Raw genomic sequence first — 16892 nt, 5'->3', positions numbered from 1 at the left:
CTGCTGGCCCTGGAGCCTGTCCTGTGGGTGGTGTGCGCACACGCTGACCAGCATCCCCATCCCTGCCCGGCTTGTCTGGGGGAGAAGAGCACACTGCCATGTGTGCCCTAACAACCTGACGTGGGGTAAGACCAATGGTTCCAACTCTACTTAAGATTTTGTGCTGTCTCATCGCAGTCCAGGAGGATATGATTTATGGAAAGGCCTAGAGTCATCGACAGCTTGGGGAGAATGCAACTCCGAAGTCTATTTTAGAAAGGAAACGTTGCAGTTGCAAGAACAAGATAACTGAGTTCTTGTGCGACCCCCTCACCTTGCCTGAGAGGGAGTTGGAAATCATCTTGATCAACAAGATGATACATTTTTCTTTCCTCCCAAGTAAAATAAACAGGTTTAAGAACTCTGACCTCACGCTCTGCTGCACACAGGAGGCTCTAACCAGCCTTGCAAAGGCTAATCTGAGATTGACTTTGCGTAGCACCTCGTGGTCCTGTGTTAGGCGAGAAATACATATTCTTTAAAACACACCTTCTGTTTTGAACAGCTCCCGAAAAGGAAAGTTAGAGGCTGTCCTCTGAGGTTGCCCAGGGGCCTGTGTGAAGGTGATCAGCGTGCACAACAGCCCCTTCCCACACTTGCTTGTTCCTCCCAGAGGCACTGTGCCAGGCATGGGCTCTGTCCTCAGGAGGCAGGAAGTCTACATGATGTTACAAAATGCTGAGTCCTTGGCTCCATGTGGGACCAAATGCCCAGGAGCACTGTCAACGGCCACTGAGGATTCTTTGGCCTGAGGCAATGGAAGAAAGTCAGATCCCATGTCTGGTACCCTGGTGACCCCTCCCTGGTATCTGAGGCACCTGCGGTCAGGCTTCGTGGATCAGAACTCAGGTTCTCAGACCCAAGACCTGGTGTTCAGTCATGAATATCCGGAACCATACTGTGTCCTCAATGAGCCCTGTAACCTCTCTGTGCAGCAGTTAATATTTTTGAAACCTGAGTGTGATCGTGTTCTGTACCTCCGAGGGCTATGTGGAAATTCAAGAAGATTGTCTACGTAACGGGCTTCTCATCACAGTTGATAATAAAAACCACTCTTTCCTGTTGAACACTTAGAGTTGCAGGGTCCTGTTGAGCCCTTGTTATATCCATTAACTCATGTAATACTCCTGACCCGTGAACAGGTAGTAGTGTTACCCCATCTTACAGATGAGAAGACTAAGCGTAAGCAGTTAGGTTGGCCAGAGAGAAGGGGGAAAAGAGGTAAAATTCAAATCCAGACAGCTGGGATTTCATAGGAAGCAAGTTCGTGAACTCCACTGTTGGCTAAGCTCAGCCCCTCCTGAGTAACGGGGCACCCAAGCTCTACTCTGGACATTCCTGCCATTCGCCTTCTTCCATCCAGACGCCATTAGCATCCTGAGTTAGGGGTCACCCACCCTGACGTCAGTAGTACCCACTTTACTCCAGAAGTGGAGACCAGACCAGCCACCAGAGTGATGTCTGTGAGAAAGAGTCCACACGTCTTTGCATTTAAGACTTCACAATCACAGGCTGTACCACAGACTTGGCTGGTCATTAATAGAAATCCACTCACTGTGCTCACTGATAGCGTGACACCAGAAATGCTGGACCATAGATTCAAGGAAGTAGGTGTGCAGACCCTTCTACAGCTCCTGGTTGTCCTCAGGGACACGTCCAAGCTCCATGGAATGGCAGTAAAGCTGTGCATGACCAGCCTCACGAGCATCCTCTGGCCCTATGTTCCCACTATGGTGGGTTGTTTCCCAGTGAACCTGAATGGATCAGGCCACAGTGCTACATGCTGTTCCATACTCCAGGACTGCCCTTCCAGTTTCTCTCCTCTTCCCAGCCTTTGATAGCATCGAGGATCACCCCCCTGGAAGCCCCCCAAGATCCTGTGGGAGGAGCTTGGCTTGATTCCCATCTGCACAGCAACTGGCTGGCAGGCCTCAGCGTGGGCTTTTCTGTCTCCACATCTGGAACATGCAGCAACAGCTTTCGCCTCTCTGGCTGCCGGGAGGTGAAATGAGACAATTGTGTGACAACCTCACACTATGCTTGGCACATAGTAGGAGCTTAATTGGGTTAATTCCCTTGTCTTTCCCCAACCCACCCCCCCAGCTTTCTGTTTTTGCTTTTACTGAGGCAGCAGGTAAACGCTAAGAAAAAACAAAATCAGCAACAACATACACACACCAAGTAGGCATCGCGAAAATCCCACTTGCATGTGAGTCATTTTTCTTTCTTGCTCGGTCTTAAAAAAAAAAAAAATGGAGCTGTAACTCATCTGCCATAAAAGCCATCCTTCTAAGATTTTTAGTATATTCACAAAGCTGCACAATCATGGGTCTTTTCTAATCCCAAATATTGTCATCATCCCCAGAAAGGAAGCCCATTCCCGTGGGCAGTCACTGAGTCACTGTCCCTGTCCCCGTTCCCTCCGCCCACCCCCCCACCCCACCCCCAGCAACCACTCTTCTGCCTTCCATCTCCCCCTGGTCTCTCACACGGAGTTCTCCACCCATCCCCAAGCTGGTGTTGGCCTGGTCGATTCGTCCCACGGCGGTGGGGACATCAGAGGAGCTTGTGAAAATAAGTCATTATTATACACAGAAAAGGGAGTAGGATTGAGGATCCCTTTAAAATCAGGACCTGGTTGTTGGCCTTCTGTGAGCCAGTTGGCCCACTCCATGCTTCAGGGGTCTCTGCCTGCTGGAACCTCGTGCAGTCTGGGAACTGGGAACCTACCAGTATCTCTGGGCTCAAGGGCCTCCTTAGGGAGCTAGGCCTGGGACAACATGACAGTGAAGTTCTGCCCCTGGGGGTTCTCAGAACCTGACCTGAAGCTGCCTGAGCCTTGGCCCAACAGCCAAGTGTGAAGTCTTTTCAGGTCTGAACGTGCCTCTTTGTGGGTCTCTATTCGCTTTCCGAGGAAATAGAACATGTCAAGAATTTAGCATTGAGCGTTTTGCTTTCTCCCAATCAGAACTGCCTCCTGTGGGCATTCTCTTCTTGCAGAGGCACAGTGAGAGCTTTGTTTGTAAACTTGGTTTAAAAAAAAAAAAAAAAAAAAGCAGCTCAAGAAGACTGCTGCTCAGGTCAGCATAAGAACAGCTCCGGCTGCATTGAGCTGCATTAAGACCACGGGGGCTGCGTGAGGTCATCCAAATGCCCCTTGAGTGGCCCAGGCTCACCTTCCCAGCCCTGGACAGAGAAGAATCCCCTGCCTAAGGGGCAAGCTGTGCCCCAGCCCCACCACACCAACCCGCGGGAATCAGGGAAGCTACAGCCACTGCCTTTGTATGTCCTCAGACAAGACTACTATGGGTCAGGTCTTATGGGCCGCAGAGGCATCTGGGAGCTGGGACCAGCAGAAACAGTAGCTTCTTCCATGCATCTACCATGTGCCAGGCCCCACAGCCCAAACACTATCCGATCGCACTCTCAGGACAGCCTGCGAAGTGGCTGTGCTTGTCCCCATCCACTGGTGAAGAGACAGAGATTTCCAGGGGCTGTGAGTGTGGTTTCCCCCAGGGCTTACCATGATCCCCCAGGGGTCATGGCATCAGCTGGTCCTGAGATCCCTGAGTGGCCTTGGGCTCCCTGAACCCCACAGGTCACCACCGCACAGGTGGCTCTGAGGATTGGCCAACCTCGTGCGTGGAGAATGCCATACACGTGAGGCTGGTGCTAAACCTGTGTCCGGTCTTGTACTCAGCCTTTGTTGGTGGGGATCACGCTGGTGCAGTAGGGACTTCTGCAGAGGGCCAATGCTGTTTGGCCTAGGGGCCGAGCCCCAGCAGGAGGACTGAAGGCCACAACCATTCACTGGCTGCCTCTTTCTCCCTGCAGGAGAGCACCTGGCCATACCTGTTTGGAGTGATTGCCGTCCCCGCCTTGGTCCAGCTGGTGAGCCTGCCCTTTCTCCCTGAGAGCCCGCACTTCCTGCTCTTTGAGAAGCATGACCAGGCAGGAGCCGAGAAAGGTAGGAGCCCACGGCCTTTCATATATAGCTCAGGCCTCTTCACGGGGGTCAGCACTATAGGGCACGCTGGGAGCTGGGTTCATTCCTCTCTGCGGACACTGCACCAGGTGCCCCTGGACACCTGTATTGCTTTATCTTCCCAACAGCCTGCATTGGGCACACAGATCATACAGGGAGCCTGGAAAAGCCAGGACAGAGCTGGATAAGACTCAGGTCTGCTCACATCTGGGCAGTGTCTCCCCATTGCCATGTCTCAGGTGGTCCCAACCACAAGACAATAGGAACCCAGTTACTTAGCGGTTTAGGTCTATTTGGTTCTCTTCCCCACCTCTCTTCTTCACTTCCCGGTTCTGCTGTCCTGACTCATAAGGAAAGGAAACATGCAAGTGCAATATGAGCACCCATAGCCTGCCAGCATGGGCTGGGCGCCAGCAGCTCCATGAAGGAGACACAGAGCATGCCCATTTTACAGGAGAGAAACATGATGTGCACGATGGGGCTGGGAACTGGTTTTAGGTCACTTTCCTTAGATCCCATGAATGATGAGGTGCCAGGTCAGATGCGAGCATTCAGAATCAGAGGCATTCCTACAGGGCCCTGAAAAGGCAACCTATTTTGCCCAGACGTAGACAACTGGAATGAACAATGCATCCTTCTTGTAAAAGGAGACAGCTGACAGCACCTCTGTTACGCATGAGGGGCTGGATGAACCAGTGCTGCTTTCACATCCCCAGCTCTGCTGCCTGACCTTATTCTAACCTTCCTGAGCCTCGGGATCCTCATCCGTAGAAGGAAATAATATCACCCTCCCTCTGGGTTTGTTATGATGATTAAATTAGATGATACATATGAGGTTCATAGTAGCATTTGTTGTCATTATTCTGAGAACTCTGTCCATTTTCTTATCCATTCTGTCCTCTGGTGTAAATTTCACTAATGTCCACATCTGAGAAAAAAATTGAGAATTATATAGTCCTTAGTTTACTATAATTTGTGCAATGCATTTTAAAATCCAAACAACCTAAGCATTTTCTGAATTAACAAATGGGATACTAATAATTGCATCTCTTTGCCTAGTAGTGTATGGTCAGGATCTATTTTCTCATTTACAGCATTCCTGTAAAGTGTGGAATCAGATGACATTCTCATTACCTTCACTGTTTACACAAAAGAACTGAGGCTTACAGGGCTGAGGTGACCTGACCAAGGCTGTGGTTTTCGGTTTTTGGTTTCTGATGCCTTTAAAAAGATAATGGGAACTGCAGATCTTTCTTTAGCGGAGTGCCCATGGTCACAAAATTTTCAAGAGCATGGCAGTAGGGGTGGGATTTGATCCTGTCCCCCTCCAGGGGATTCCCGTTAACAGCCCTTCCCCATCTTTTTTATTATTATTATTGGAGTTCAATTTGCCAACATATAACATAACACCCAGTGCTCATCCCTCCCCCATCTTACAGCTCTAAGTGTCAGGAGGAGGACTGGAACCAGATATTTTCCTCCCACCCTGCTCATGCACACCAGTGGATCGTGTTCCAGGGAACTTCCCACGGGGCCCCTGGGGAGGCAAACCATCCAGAAGTCAGGCTGCTGAGAAGGAGGCTGGTTGTCAGATAGGGAAGGCCCTGGAGCCAAACTACTGTGGCTGAGAAAGAGCCAAAGGGAACTGAGTCCCAAAAGTAACCAGATTATGGATCAGTGGAAGGTGGTGATTCCTCCAGTTCCATCCCTCCTGGCTTCATCGGCAAGAACTCTTGGGAAATGCATCAATTGAGCATGGTTGGAATGGGCAGTGCATGTAAATGCCTGAGAGTGAAAAAGGTTTGTTTCACAGCACAGTAGGGAGTGAGAGAGAAGTCTAGTTATAAAAAATGATAAATATTACACGTGTGCTTTAGACAAAGAACAAAGATGTTGTTCGCCTTAGGTTGAAAGAGAATTTTGAAATTTGCATCTGTGCTAATAAAAGTGGAATTTCACTCCAGACGTTCAGCAAACAACAGATGTTTACTGTACTGGGCTCTCTGCCAGGTGGATGGGGAGAGAGGGGAGAGCAGGATAGCGTCCCAGCCCTCCAGGAGGTGAGGGCGAGGGTAGGAGAGATGGGCAAACTCGTGAATAGCACATCTGTATTGAGAACTGTAACATTCTAAGCACCTCACACATATTAGACCATTAAAGCCTCTCAACCATGGAAAGTAGATCACATTATTATTCCCACTTTAAAACAAACAAACAAACAAACAAAAAAGAAACAAGACAAGATAACTTGATCAAGGACACAAAGCTAACAAGTGGTGGCACTGGGATTTGAACATTGACAGTCTTGCTCTAGAACCTCTGGCATAAACAAAACACATTCTCTTACCCAGCACTTACTTTGTTTGGCACTGTTGGAGATAGGCCTTGTCTGATCTGTTGGTAATTTGGGGACAGGGGCCCTGCAGCTGTCAGCTATTGCTTATAATAATGCTGCCCATCAAACCACCTCAAAACTCACTGGCTTAAAACTATAGTATTTATGATTCCCAAGTGTATGGGCCAGCAGTGAATTTCTGTTAATCTTGATAGGGCTCGCCCTTGCAATGCTTCTGGTCTTAGCAGAAGTTCTCTGGTGTGTCTGGTGGTCCGCTGACTGACCTAGGCTGGCCTCAACTCTGTTCCATGGGCTCATCTTCCAGTGGGCTGGCTCAGGCATATTCTCATGGTGAACTCAAGAGTTCCCAGAGAGGAAGTAGAAAACACAAATGTTTTGAGTTTTTTTTAGGATTTTATTTATTTATTCTTGAGAGACGCAGAGAGAGAGACAGAGATACAGACAGAGGGAGAAGCGGGCTCCCTGTGGGGAGCCCAGTGCAGGATGCAATCCCAGAACCCCGGGATCACGAGCTGAGCCAAAGGCAGACTTTCAACCACTGAGCCATGCAGGTGACCCTACAAATGGTTTTTCAAGCTTCAAATCAGCTAAAAATCCTATTGGCCAAAGTAACTGACATGGTGAAGCCCACAGTCGGGGTCGTTGAGGTTGGTACACAGCTACAAAGCAAAGGACAAACATGTAGGGAGGTCATGAATCAGGGCCATGGATGCAACCCAACCATATCACAGCCCCCTTGCAGGATTTCCCACCCTACCCCACCCACAGTTCATAGTTCTAATTTGGTCTCAAGTTATCGGTGGCCCTCTTCTTGGAGAGGAGTTGAGGACGCCCAGTGTCTAAAAATAGGGAAAAGAGCCCAAACTTCCACTGTGAGAAAGGGGGGGTATTGAATTGATAGAAATGAAATATTAGCATAGGCAGCATGATAGGGCAATAAATGCCTCAGTCATGAGGATCGGGAAAGTGGCATTGAGCAGGACCCTTTGGGGTGTAAGAGACAGAAGCTGGAGCCTAAGCAAAAGGGAAACTCTTAAGTCATGTCCCTGTGAGTGGTATTTGAGGTCACCAAAAATTAACACCCTGCTCTCTGGCCCAAGTTTGACAGCAATGGAAATATGGATGCAGGAGCAGAGGCAATGGGATGAATATGTTACTTTCAGTGGCCCATCCAGGAGGAAAGTCATATCAGGAGCGAACCATAAGAATTCTTCCTCATAATAGGTAGGGAAGGGACTGGAATTCCTTCAGACACAGTGGAGTCCAAGAGCTAAAATCAAGCTGTGAAGTCTCTCTCTCTCTCTCTCTCTCTCTCTCTCTCTCTCTGTCTCTCTCTCTCTCCAAATCCTAGACCTTTTTAGGATTCATTGGCTTTATTCTTAGACAGGCTCTCTCCACTTGGCATCAAGATAGTCCTGAGTGGCTCCAACTTTATAACACTGTTTTAGGGGGACACAGATTCCCTTTTTACATAGTATATACCTCAACCCCTGAAGGAAAGAACCCTAATTGGCCCTTATTAGGTCACATGGCCATCCTTGAACCAGTTGCTTCCCTGGGAATTAAAATTCCTTGAGTGGCCTGCCTGGGGATTACTATCCCATCTGGTAATTGGGGGGTGGGGGACTGTGATATTTGAATTACCCCTCTACTAGAATTACAGGGACCAGGGGAGGAGAGCTTCAAGAAAAAGATACAGGCGAGAGAGGAAGGGGAATAGATGCCCATCACCAGAAGAAGTGATACCTCTGAAAGCTCCCTTCCTGGGAGTGCTCCATCACCCCTCACCTTTGGTCCACATTGGTCTTTGCTGCTGGAATCCCAACTGGGCATTTAGATTTAGTGGAGAGTTCAGAGGTAGTGGTGGTTTTGTGGATAGGATGGAGTGTATTTCCACAGAAGCCAATGACAGGCTAGAACCCTGGCCTGAACAGAAAAGGGAGACTGTCACTGTTGGCCACCATTGTAATTTGGGTTGGAACCATGCTCTAGGGGAAGATTGTTTCTTTCATCTTTTTTGGAGAGAAAGGTATGTGGGTCAGGATTCAGGTCCACCACCTTATGATAGAAAACCCAATGGTAGCGTGTTAGACCAAATAGAAGTTTATTTCTCTCTCACGGGTAAGAAAATGTTGAAGGTAGGCAATCTATGTTCTGATCCTTTGTGGTGTCAGGGACTTTGTTCCTTCTAATCCCTCTATCTGCCATCCTCAGAGGGTTGCCTCAGGGTCCAAAGTGGCTGCTGTCACAGCTGTATTCCAGCCAGGAGGAGGAAGGTGGGAGGGAGGGATCACTTGCCTGTCTACTTGAGAAGTCTCCTTGAAGGCTCGCACACTCTGTGTATCTGTTTGGTCAGAATGTGATCATGTGGCCTCTCTTATCTGCCAAGGAGCCTGGGAAATGTCATTAATTAATACCCTGTAGCCACAGAGAGTCAGGACTGCTCCTGAGGAAGAGGGAAGAAGGAGTAATAGCATCTGGCCCCTCGTACGTTGGAAGTACTGTTGGCTGGGACCAGTAAGACCAACCAGGCTGAGGCATTTTGGGTGCTCTGAAGGCTAATTTGGGCTCCTTCCAAATGGCACTGTTTTAACAGCCCTATGATACTTACATAAAGGTGAGGCTGAATGAGCTCTGGACCCACTCAGCTAAGCCCTGAGATTAATGGGAACTACCTTCATTTATCATTCCTGAACATTTCCACGGCACTCCTACACCCACCCCGTGGGAAGGTCTTCCTCCTTCTAGTGAAAGCAACTGTCTGCATCTCGCTACGTTTCTAATGATGCCTAGTGCCTTAGGGAATGTCATGAGGCCCCTTCTCTGTAATATGCCTCAGTGACCTGAGCTGGACGAAGGGGCTGTTCCAGGGGACAAGGTCACATGCCAGGTAGATGGAAGCAGGTCCCCGTAATGGCCCTTGATGGAGACAGCTAGCCTCAGTTTCTTTTAGCGAGGGGTGAATTACCCCACCTTGGCTACCAGAGGTCTGGTTTTTATTAAGTCAAGAACTATATGCAAATGAATTCATATCAGAGGAGAATTGCAAACACGAGCTTTTCCGAAACCATTACAACAGCTGGCCTCCAGAGGAGCACGGATCCCGTGGATGGCCAGGTGTGAGGCCCAGGCTGTCGGGCACGTCCATGTGGCGGCAGAGCTAGATGAAAGCCCAGAGCACGCACAGGCTGGAGGTCTCGGGTGTCTGCCCCAATGGACCCACCATGATGTGAGCATCCCCTGTTCTTTCTGCTCTCCTGGCTTCCTCCCCAAGCCCCTCCCGACTCATGGCCAGGATGGCCGCTGTCCTATCTGCCTCTAGCCTGTCCAGTTTCTTTTTTTTTTTTTTTTCCTGTCCAGTTTCTTAAAGAGATGACACTGACAGGCTCTCCAGGGGAAGGAAAAGCAGCCTTATTTGGGGTGACAGATTCAGAACCAAATGGGAGAAGCCACAGCGGAGGTCACCACTAGAGCGGAGATGCAAGATGGAACAGGCTGCTTGCAGAGGTGGGGAGTTCTCGTTTCTAGAGGTGTTAAGTGCTGGGTGGGAATGGGAGGAACCCGTGGAAACTGCTGGAAGGTGGGGCTCAATCATGCCCCGGTGCCCTGCCCCCCAACCTTCTGTAGGCCTTGGTTTCCTAATCCGTGCCCTGCCTCAGGGCAAGGTAGTCAAGTCAAGGAGAGTGGGTGTGGGGGGAAGGGCATTGTCAACTATAAAGGATTGCATGCATAAAAGGGGATTGTTTGCTTCTGTCCTTTCTGCATCACCTCGCCTTTGAAGAACAGGATTCTGTGGCTAACATGAATGAATTTTTTTCCTCTGGGAATAAAGAATTTGTTTAATATTAGAGGGAAAAAAAATCACCCAGCTCTTCAGCCCTCTTACCAATCAGCTGTCATTTATACCAGAACGTTTTCTGTCCTTTTGCATCACATTTCCATCATGTTTACATGGGGATCATCACTCGGATTCATATATGAGGCTGCTTTTATCCCCAGCCCCCATCTTGTGTCCTGAGCATGTCTCCTCATTACTGTTTGTATCTTGTCATGTGTGGCTGGCAGAATGAGGGGCCCCAAGTGTGTCCCCATCCCAATGCTTAGAACCTGTGAATGGCACCTGACATGGCACAGGGGACTTTGCTGATGTGACCACCTTAAGGATCTTGAGGTGGGGACAGTTGTCTCGGATTGTCCGGATGAACTGAGTGTCATCACAAAGCTCCCTGTAAGTGAACGAGGGAGGAAGGACAAGGTCAGAGAAGGGTATGTGGCCGTGACAGCAGGTGTCGGGTCAGTGGGAGACTGAGAGTGCCCTGTGGGTGCAGGACCGGACACCTCTCGAGGCTGGAAATGGCCAGCAGGCGGATTCTCCCCCGGAGCCTCCAGAAACATCACAGCCCTGTGACACCTTGGTTTTAGTCTCGTGAGACCCACTGTGGACTTCTGACCTCCAGGACCGTCACATAAAAACTTCGTGTTGTTTCAGGCCTCTAGTCTGTGGTGTTTTACTGCAGCAGCACAACATCAGTTTAAATAAGCAAAATCTGTTCAGGCTGAACTACAAATTTATCTTAATTTTAAATACTGTTAATTTTTTTTTTTTTTACTTGAACTTTCAACATTGCTGGGCATTCTGATTGTTTCTATTTTTCTTTACAATAAGTAATTGGGTGAAAGGTCTCTGGGCACGAAGCTTTCAAAGATTTTTCTTTCCAACACACCATCCTGTTGCTGTAAATTGTCAGGTGCCTCTGACCTGCCAGATGCTCTGCTTTCATGATCCCTGGGAGTCACAAATCTTTGAGACACCGAAAATCTCAGGGAGACCTGCGATCAGCGTTGAACAGCTCGCCTGCAGCCCCCGATAAAATAAGGAATAAGGTTCAGATTCGGCTTGTCTCTCTCTAAACCTGGGGTCGTTAAAGTACATTGTGCTCCCTTGTGTGTGTACACGTACAATTGTAATTGTAACACACAGTGTGTGCAGACAAGTTCATTAGCACAACATAGCTGATCCCTTGGTTGCTGCACTTAAAGCCCAGAAAATTGCCTCCGCAATATTGTGATTTCCTGTATTTGAGCCAGGCTGAAACTCCACACAGGCACCTTTAACAGCAGAAGATGGTTAAGCAATTGTGTGTCTGTATTCTGAGCTGAAAATTCTTTCTCCCAACTTGAGTCACTTGTTTAGCAATTATAAAATGATTGTAGCATCATGAAGGCATCCTTAGGACATAATGCTCAGTGGGGGGGAAATAGAACAGAAATAAATCCACGGGCAGCCCTGGTGGCTCAGCAGTTTAGCGCTGCCTTCAGCCCAGGGAGTGACCCTGGAGACCCAGGATCGAGTCCCACGTCGGGCTACCTGCCTGGAACCTGCTTCCCCCTCTGTCTCTCTCTGTCTCTAATAAATCAATTTAAAAATCTTAAAAAAAAAAGGAAAGAAAAGAAAAGAAATCCATGTGATCACAAAAGCATGGAAATAGTAGAAGCAAGTAGGACAGCCTGGGAAGAAGGCAGGCATAGGTGGAGATCACCGTTTTGTGAGAGAGCTGTGCTTTGTGCTGGGCGGGCTCTGGATAAGGGAGGATGTCTGATGCGCCCCTGCAGCCTCCTAACCACCAAATGCATCCACCAAAAACAAAGCCATGTGCCTAGGAAGGAAGCCCTGGTATGGCCAGCCCCTCCCAGACAGCTCTTACCTGGGGATTCTTGGCACACGGTGTCCCCTGGGAGATGACGATGACAAGGGAGAGGGGGAGGGGCAGTTTTAGTGCCCTGCCCCCTAGGAAGAGGGCACCTGAACCTGGCAGAGGAGGAAACCTCCTCCCAGGTCCTCTCCCTGCCTCAGCCAGCACAGTTAACCTGCTCTAAGAAGACCAAGCCCTCAGCTGGTCGTTGTCGTATTTATTGTGTGAGCCCGATGAGTGACCCCTGAGAGTGCCCCCCTCCGTGCCCCTGCAGTAATTACCTCTCAGGACTCCCTTTCCCCTGGCTGGAGACCCTGCTCATGGACTGGCTGCCAAGCAAAGGACCAGGTGCCTTCCTACAAAACACCCAAGGGTCTAAAGGATCAAGAACACAGCTCAGAAACCACCCTGAGTTCCTGGAGCACAAAGGCACATCTTGAACTTGCTCATACACTTCATTCCAGACTGAATCCCTTTAAATTGAGAGAATCGTCAAGGGTTCCAGCCAAGCAGAGGATGCTTTCTGTATTGGGTCTGTGGTTGCTGCCAATCTTGTGCAGCCCTGAGCCTACTGGGGGTCTCCATGCCTTAAGAGCTGGGGGAATTGCCTGGAGCCCCAATTTTACAGCACAAGGCAGGTCCAAGCCCTCTTCAAGTTGTCTTGGAAATGCTGAGCATTTCTGGGCTCCAGGCTGTTGGGGGCACCAGCCTCCCTGTGTGCTGCTCTACCTTGCATCATAAACACCCCAACCTGAACTTCAGGAAGCTTTGGTTTCCTCAAGTGCCATAGCAGCAGGCACGCAGCCCGCATGCCTTAAATATTTCAAGGCTATATTGAAGATTTTGGGAGGGACTCCAGGCATGAGGTCCCTGAGGCTCAGCACCCTCTTCTTTTCCCTCTCACCACTGCCCGTGGTCCCCTCTGCCTTCTGGGTGGCCCTGGAGCTCGTATTCCTCCCCTGCTAGCTTGCCTTCCCTTCCAAAGCTGGAATCAGACAACGTGCAGATGTTCAGCAAACACCTTCCACTCCAGGTGTTTGTCAAAATACTTTCTCAGCCAAGTCACTTCTCTCCTTCCGAGACACTCTGGTGTCAGCCATTAAGTTTACGTGCTTTTCTTTCCTTTGTGTACCTGGTAACCTCACTGCTGCTGTTCTGATGCTGCCTGGCTGTCTGGAAGCGCCCGTGTGCCACAGTGCCGCACTGTGGGCCCGGGGTGGATGGAGAGGCAGCCGGGCTGGGTGCTGCCCCTGCCTCCCCACACGGTAGCCATAAGTCCAGGTGCGTTGCCCATTGTCTCAGACATGTCCTCAGTGTCCTCTCCCCCCACCGCTGTGAAATGAGAGGAACACAGTGCTTATCTCCAGGGCCCAGAAGGATCCTCAGGTTGAGATCACAGATGTGAGAATGCTCCGTGACGTGTGAAAACATGTGGTAACATAGGGTCAGTGATTATGATCATGTGGCTGAAATCAGCCAGTCAACAAACATTCATGGTATATCAAGTAGGTTCTGGTTGAAAGGGAGGAGGAAACAACCTCCCATAGAGGCCACAAGTACCCTGGGCCCAATAATGGCCTCGGGGTCCTGCAGATCTTTGGGCATCATGAAGATCCTTCCACAGCATTCTGTAATGTTGGGCCTGCCTCAGAGGGCCTCGAGGAGGACCTGGAGATGCTGCCTGGTTGGAAATAGTTGTCTTCCTTTTGGTCCAGCTTATTCCCATGGAAGCTCAGTGCTTCTCCATGGAGCTCAGACTCCATGTGAGTCACTTCTGTGTCACTCTGGGATCTCTGGGAAGTGGACACCAAGTGGGACTAAGTGGCATGGATTGTATTGGAGTTAGTGGCTGTATAAGAAACACGGAGAGAGTCAACAGACCATGATACCAGTTGGACCCTCAGTGGGCAAGAGAAGGGTGGGACTGGCAACCCCCTCAGTCTCAGGGGAGTCCTGTGTCCCTAGAACAGGGATGCCTTGGTTTCCCTGCTGTGTCTGCAAGCAGTCCCTGCCATTGTCTGCAAGAGTCCCTGAAGAATATGGCCTGGACACACGGGGCGATGATTTGCAGAGCACAGCAGCTGAGGCCTTTGGTCAGTTCTATCCCTGTGGTCAGAGGTCTACAGGCACATCTCTCCAGCCACCACACAGATAGAAGCCACATGCTTCTAGAACCATGCACTCAACTAAGAAGTGAGGTGGAGCCATGCCGTCCCCAGCAGGGTTGGGATGGCCCTATATTAGTCCAGGGTTCTCCACAGAAACAAAACCAATAGGGTGTGTTGTCTGTGTAAATATTAAAAATATGTAAATATATTTCAGAAAGAGAGAGAGAGAGGTTTATTTCAAGGAATTGGGTCATATTATTGTGGAAATTGGCAAGTCCAAAATCTGCAGGGCAGGCTGCTGGCCTGGAGACCCAGGGAAGAGTTCATGTTGCAGGTGAAGTCTGAGGCCATCTGCTGGCAGATTTAACCTCTTTTTCCTGGGAGCTCAATCTTTTTAGTCCTTCAGCTGATTAAATGAGGCCCATTCCCATTATGGAAAATAATCTACTTTATTCAGAGTCCACCAATGTAAATGTGACTCTCATCTAAAAACTCTCTTCACCAGGATATCTAGACTGGTGTTTGACCAACTTATCGTTAACCCTAAAAATTGTGGGGGTTAGGCCTGCCAACAGCCCACACAGTTGAAAATCTATATATAACTTTCGGCTTCTCAAAAACTTAACTATTAATAGCCAACTGTTGACCAGAAGCCTTACCAATAACATGAACAGTCAACTAACACATATGCTGTATGTTATATGTATTGTATACTGTATTCTTACCATGAAGTAAGCTAGAAAAAGGAAAATGTTATTAGGAAAATTATAAGGAAGAGAAAATTCAAATAGTGCCATATTAAAAAATCCATGTATTAGTGGATCCACGCAGTTCAAAGGTCAACTGTGTCTGGGTGCCGTGGCCCAGACACGCTGACACATAACATTAGCCAGTCATGGTCCCGCGTCATCCTTCCCTCCCCTAGTCATTCCCCCGGCACTGGCCATGCTGTGGTATCACCGCCTGTTTCTGTGACTCTCCTTCTCTCCTTCTCCACACAGTGATCCTCTCAAGGGCAGAGACTGTGTTTCCTTGAGTGCCATGTCCCCGGCCTCCAGCACAGACTTCCATTGGCTATGCACTGTATAGAAAGGCTTTGGAAAGAAATAAAAGCCTTGAAAGTGTGCTTCAATCTGTTGAAGACCACTCACCTGTTAAAGGTCATTAAAAATACTGAATTTTCCAGAATTCCTTGGCCGGGCAAAAGCAAATGGGCCTCCCCTTTCCATAGATAAGCAACTCAACCTAGAGATATTTGGGAACTTGCTCAACCTGGCCATTTACAGAGCTGGAGCTCAAAAACCAGGCTCCCTGACTCTCAGGAGGGAGATTCTTGCAGCTACTTCCCATCTGGACTCTCACAGGTCCTCTGTGATAAGGATGGAGATGGGGTCCTGGCAGAATGGCTCCACTTTCTAGGAGGCAGCATATGATACTTGCCTCCTCTCAGGATTCACTGACTGAGAGGCTGCCACTCGAATGAGTAGAGGGGAATCCATGGCTGGCTGTACCTGGGCAACAGAACACATCCTAGAACAGCCACCCAAATATCCCATGACTCGTTCTTCATAGACTGGGCACTTAATGAAATGGCAAGGATGTCGATTTTAATATTCTATGAATCAAGGAGCTCCCTGCAGGGCAGAGAGGAAGGGAGACTCCTAAGCCCCAGCTTTGACTGGGCGGTCTGTGGATGAGACACAGCTTGCAGAAAATGCTCAAAAGCAGAACATGTGCATCATCTGAGCATCCCTGCCAGTTATTTCCCAGGCATCGGTCACATTAAGCCCTTCCAGATGACAGATACCGAAAGAGACCACGGTGTCCGGTGTTACACACTGGCCAGGGGCAGGAGCCCCACTCCTGTCATATGACCTGTCTGGGCTGTGGTTTCTCCACCTGTATAATCAGGACTGGGTGAGATGCTTTCTCACTTCTCACATCTTGGCGCAGCCTGGGTTCTGAGGTCAGGACCTGGCATGTTGGGACATAAGTGGTATTGGTCCCAGTGCTCCTGAAAAACAAGTGCTTAGGGTCTGCTACCACCCACGAACAAGCTCACACAACAGGGTAGTCACAAGTGTCATTGCTGGAGTGGCCTACTTTCCATCTAAGGGACAGTGAGATGGTACAGAACGTTGCACACTGAATAAGTTCAAAATGATTTCTACCATTTAATAAATCACTATTATGTGCTAGTGTGGGAGGCAGAACCACATCCCTCTCCTCTGAAGGATGTCCACATCCTAATTCCCAGAACCTGTGGATATCGCAGGTTACACGACAATGGAATTGAGACCCCAGATGGAATTAAGGTTGCTAATCAACTGGCTTCTGGGGAGTTGGGAGACTAGCCTGATTATCCAAATGGGCCCCAAGTAATCACAAGGATTCTTTGTTGTGGAAAAGGAAGACAGACGGGACAAAAAGGGTTTGGCCCAAGGTTGCTGGCTTTGTAGATAAAAGAAGGAGCCACAAGCCAAGGAATGCAGGCAGACCATGGAGCCTGGAAAAGGCTGAGAAACGCATCCTCCCTAGAGCCTCCAGAAGGGACACACCCTGACAACACCTTGACTGTAGTCCATTGAGACGCATTGTGGATTCGGACTCTGATCCAGAGCTATGAGATGATAGGTTCATGTTGTCTGAAGTCACCATATTTGTGATGATTTGCTACAGCAGCACTCGGAAAGTAGCAGAGGTTGAGTATG

General features: G+C 49.2%; 1 protein-coding gene across 5 annotated transcripts in view; it reads left to right on the top strand.

Annotated features, from left to right (window-relative positions):
- Positions 1–16892, top strand: part of SLC2A9 (solute carrier family 2 member 9) — a 223565-nt gene that overhangs the window by 116490 nt on the left and 90183 nt on the right. For all 5 annotated transcript variants that reach the window (XM_055326806.1, XM_055326804.1, XM_055326805.1 and 2 more), the window contains one exon: positions 3874–4006. In XM_055326806.1, the coding sequence (XP_055182781.1) occupies positions 3874–4006 (133 nt within the window). The remainder of the gene's footprint in view (positions 1–3873; positions 4007–16892) is intronic.

The sequence above is a fragment of the Nyctereutes procyonoides genome, unplaced genomic scaffold (genome assembly GCF_905146905.1).
Source record: "Nyctereutes procyonoides isolate TBG_1078 unplaced genomic scaffold, NYPRO_anot_genome, whole genome shotgun sequence".
Taxonomy (NCBI): domain Eukaryota; kingdom Metazoa; phylum Chordata; class Mammalia; order Carnivora; family Canidae; genus Nyctereutes; species Nyctereutes procyonoides.
The sequence above is the reverse complement of the archived record's forward strand: the minus strand, read 5'-3'. Positions and strand labels throughout refer to the sequence as shown.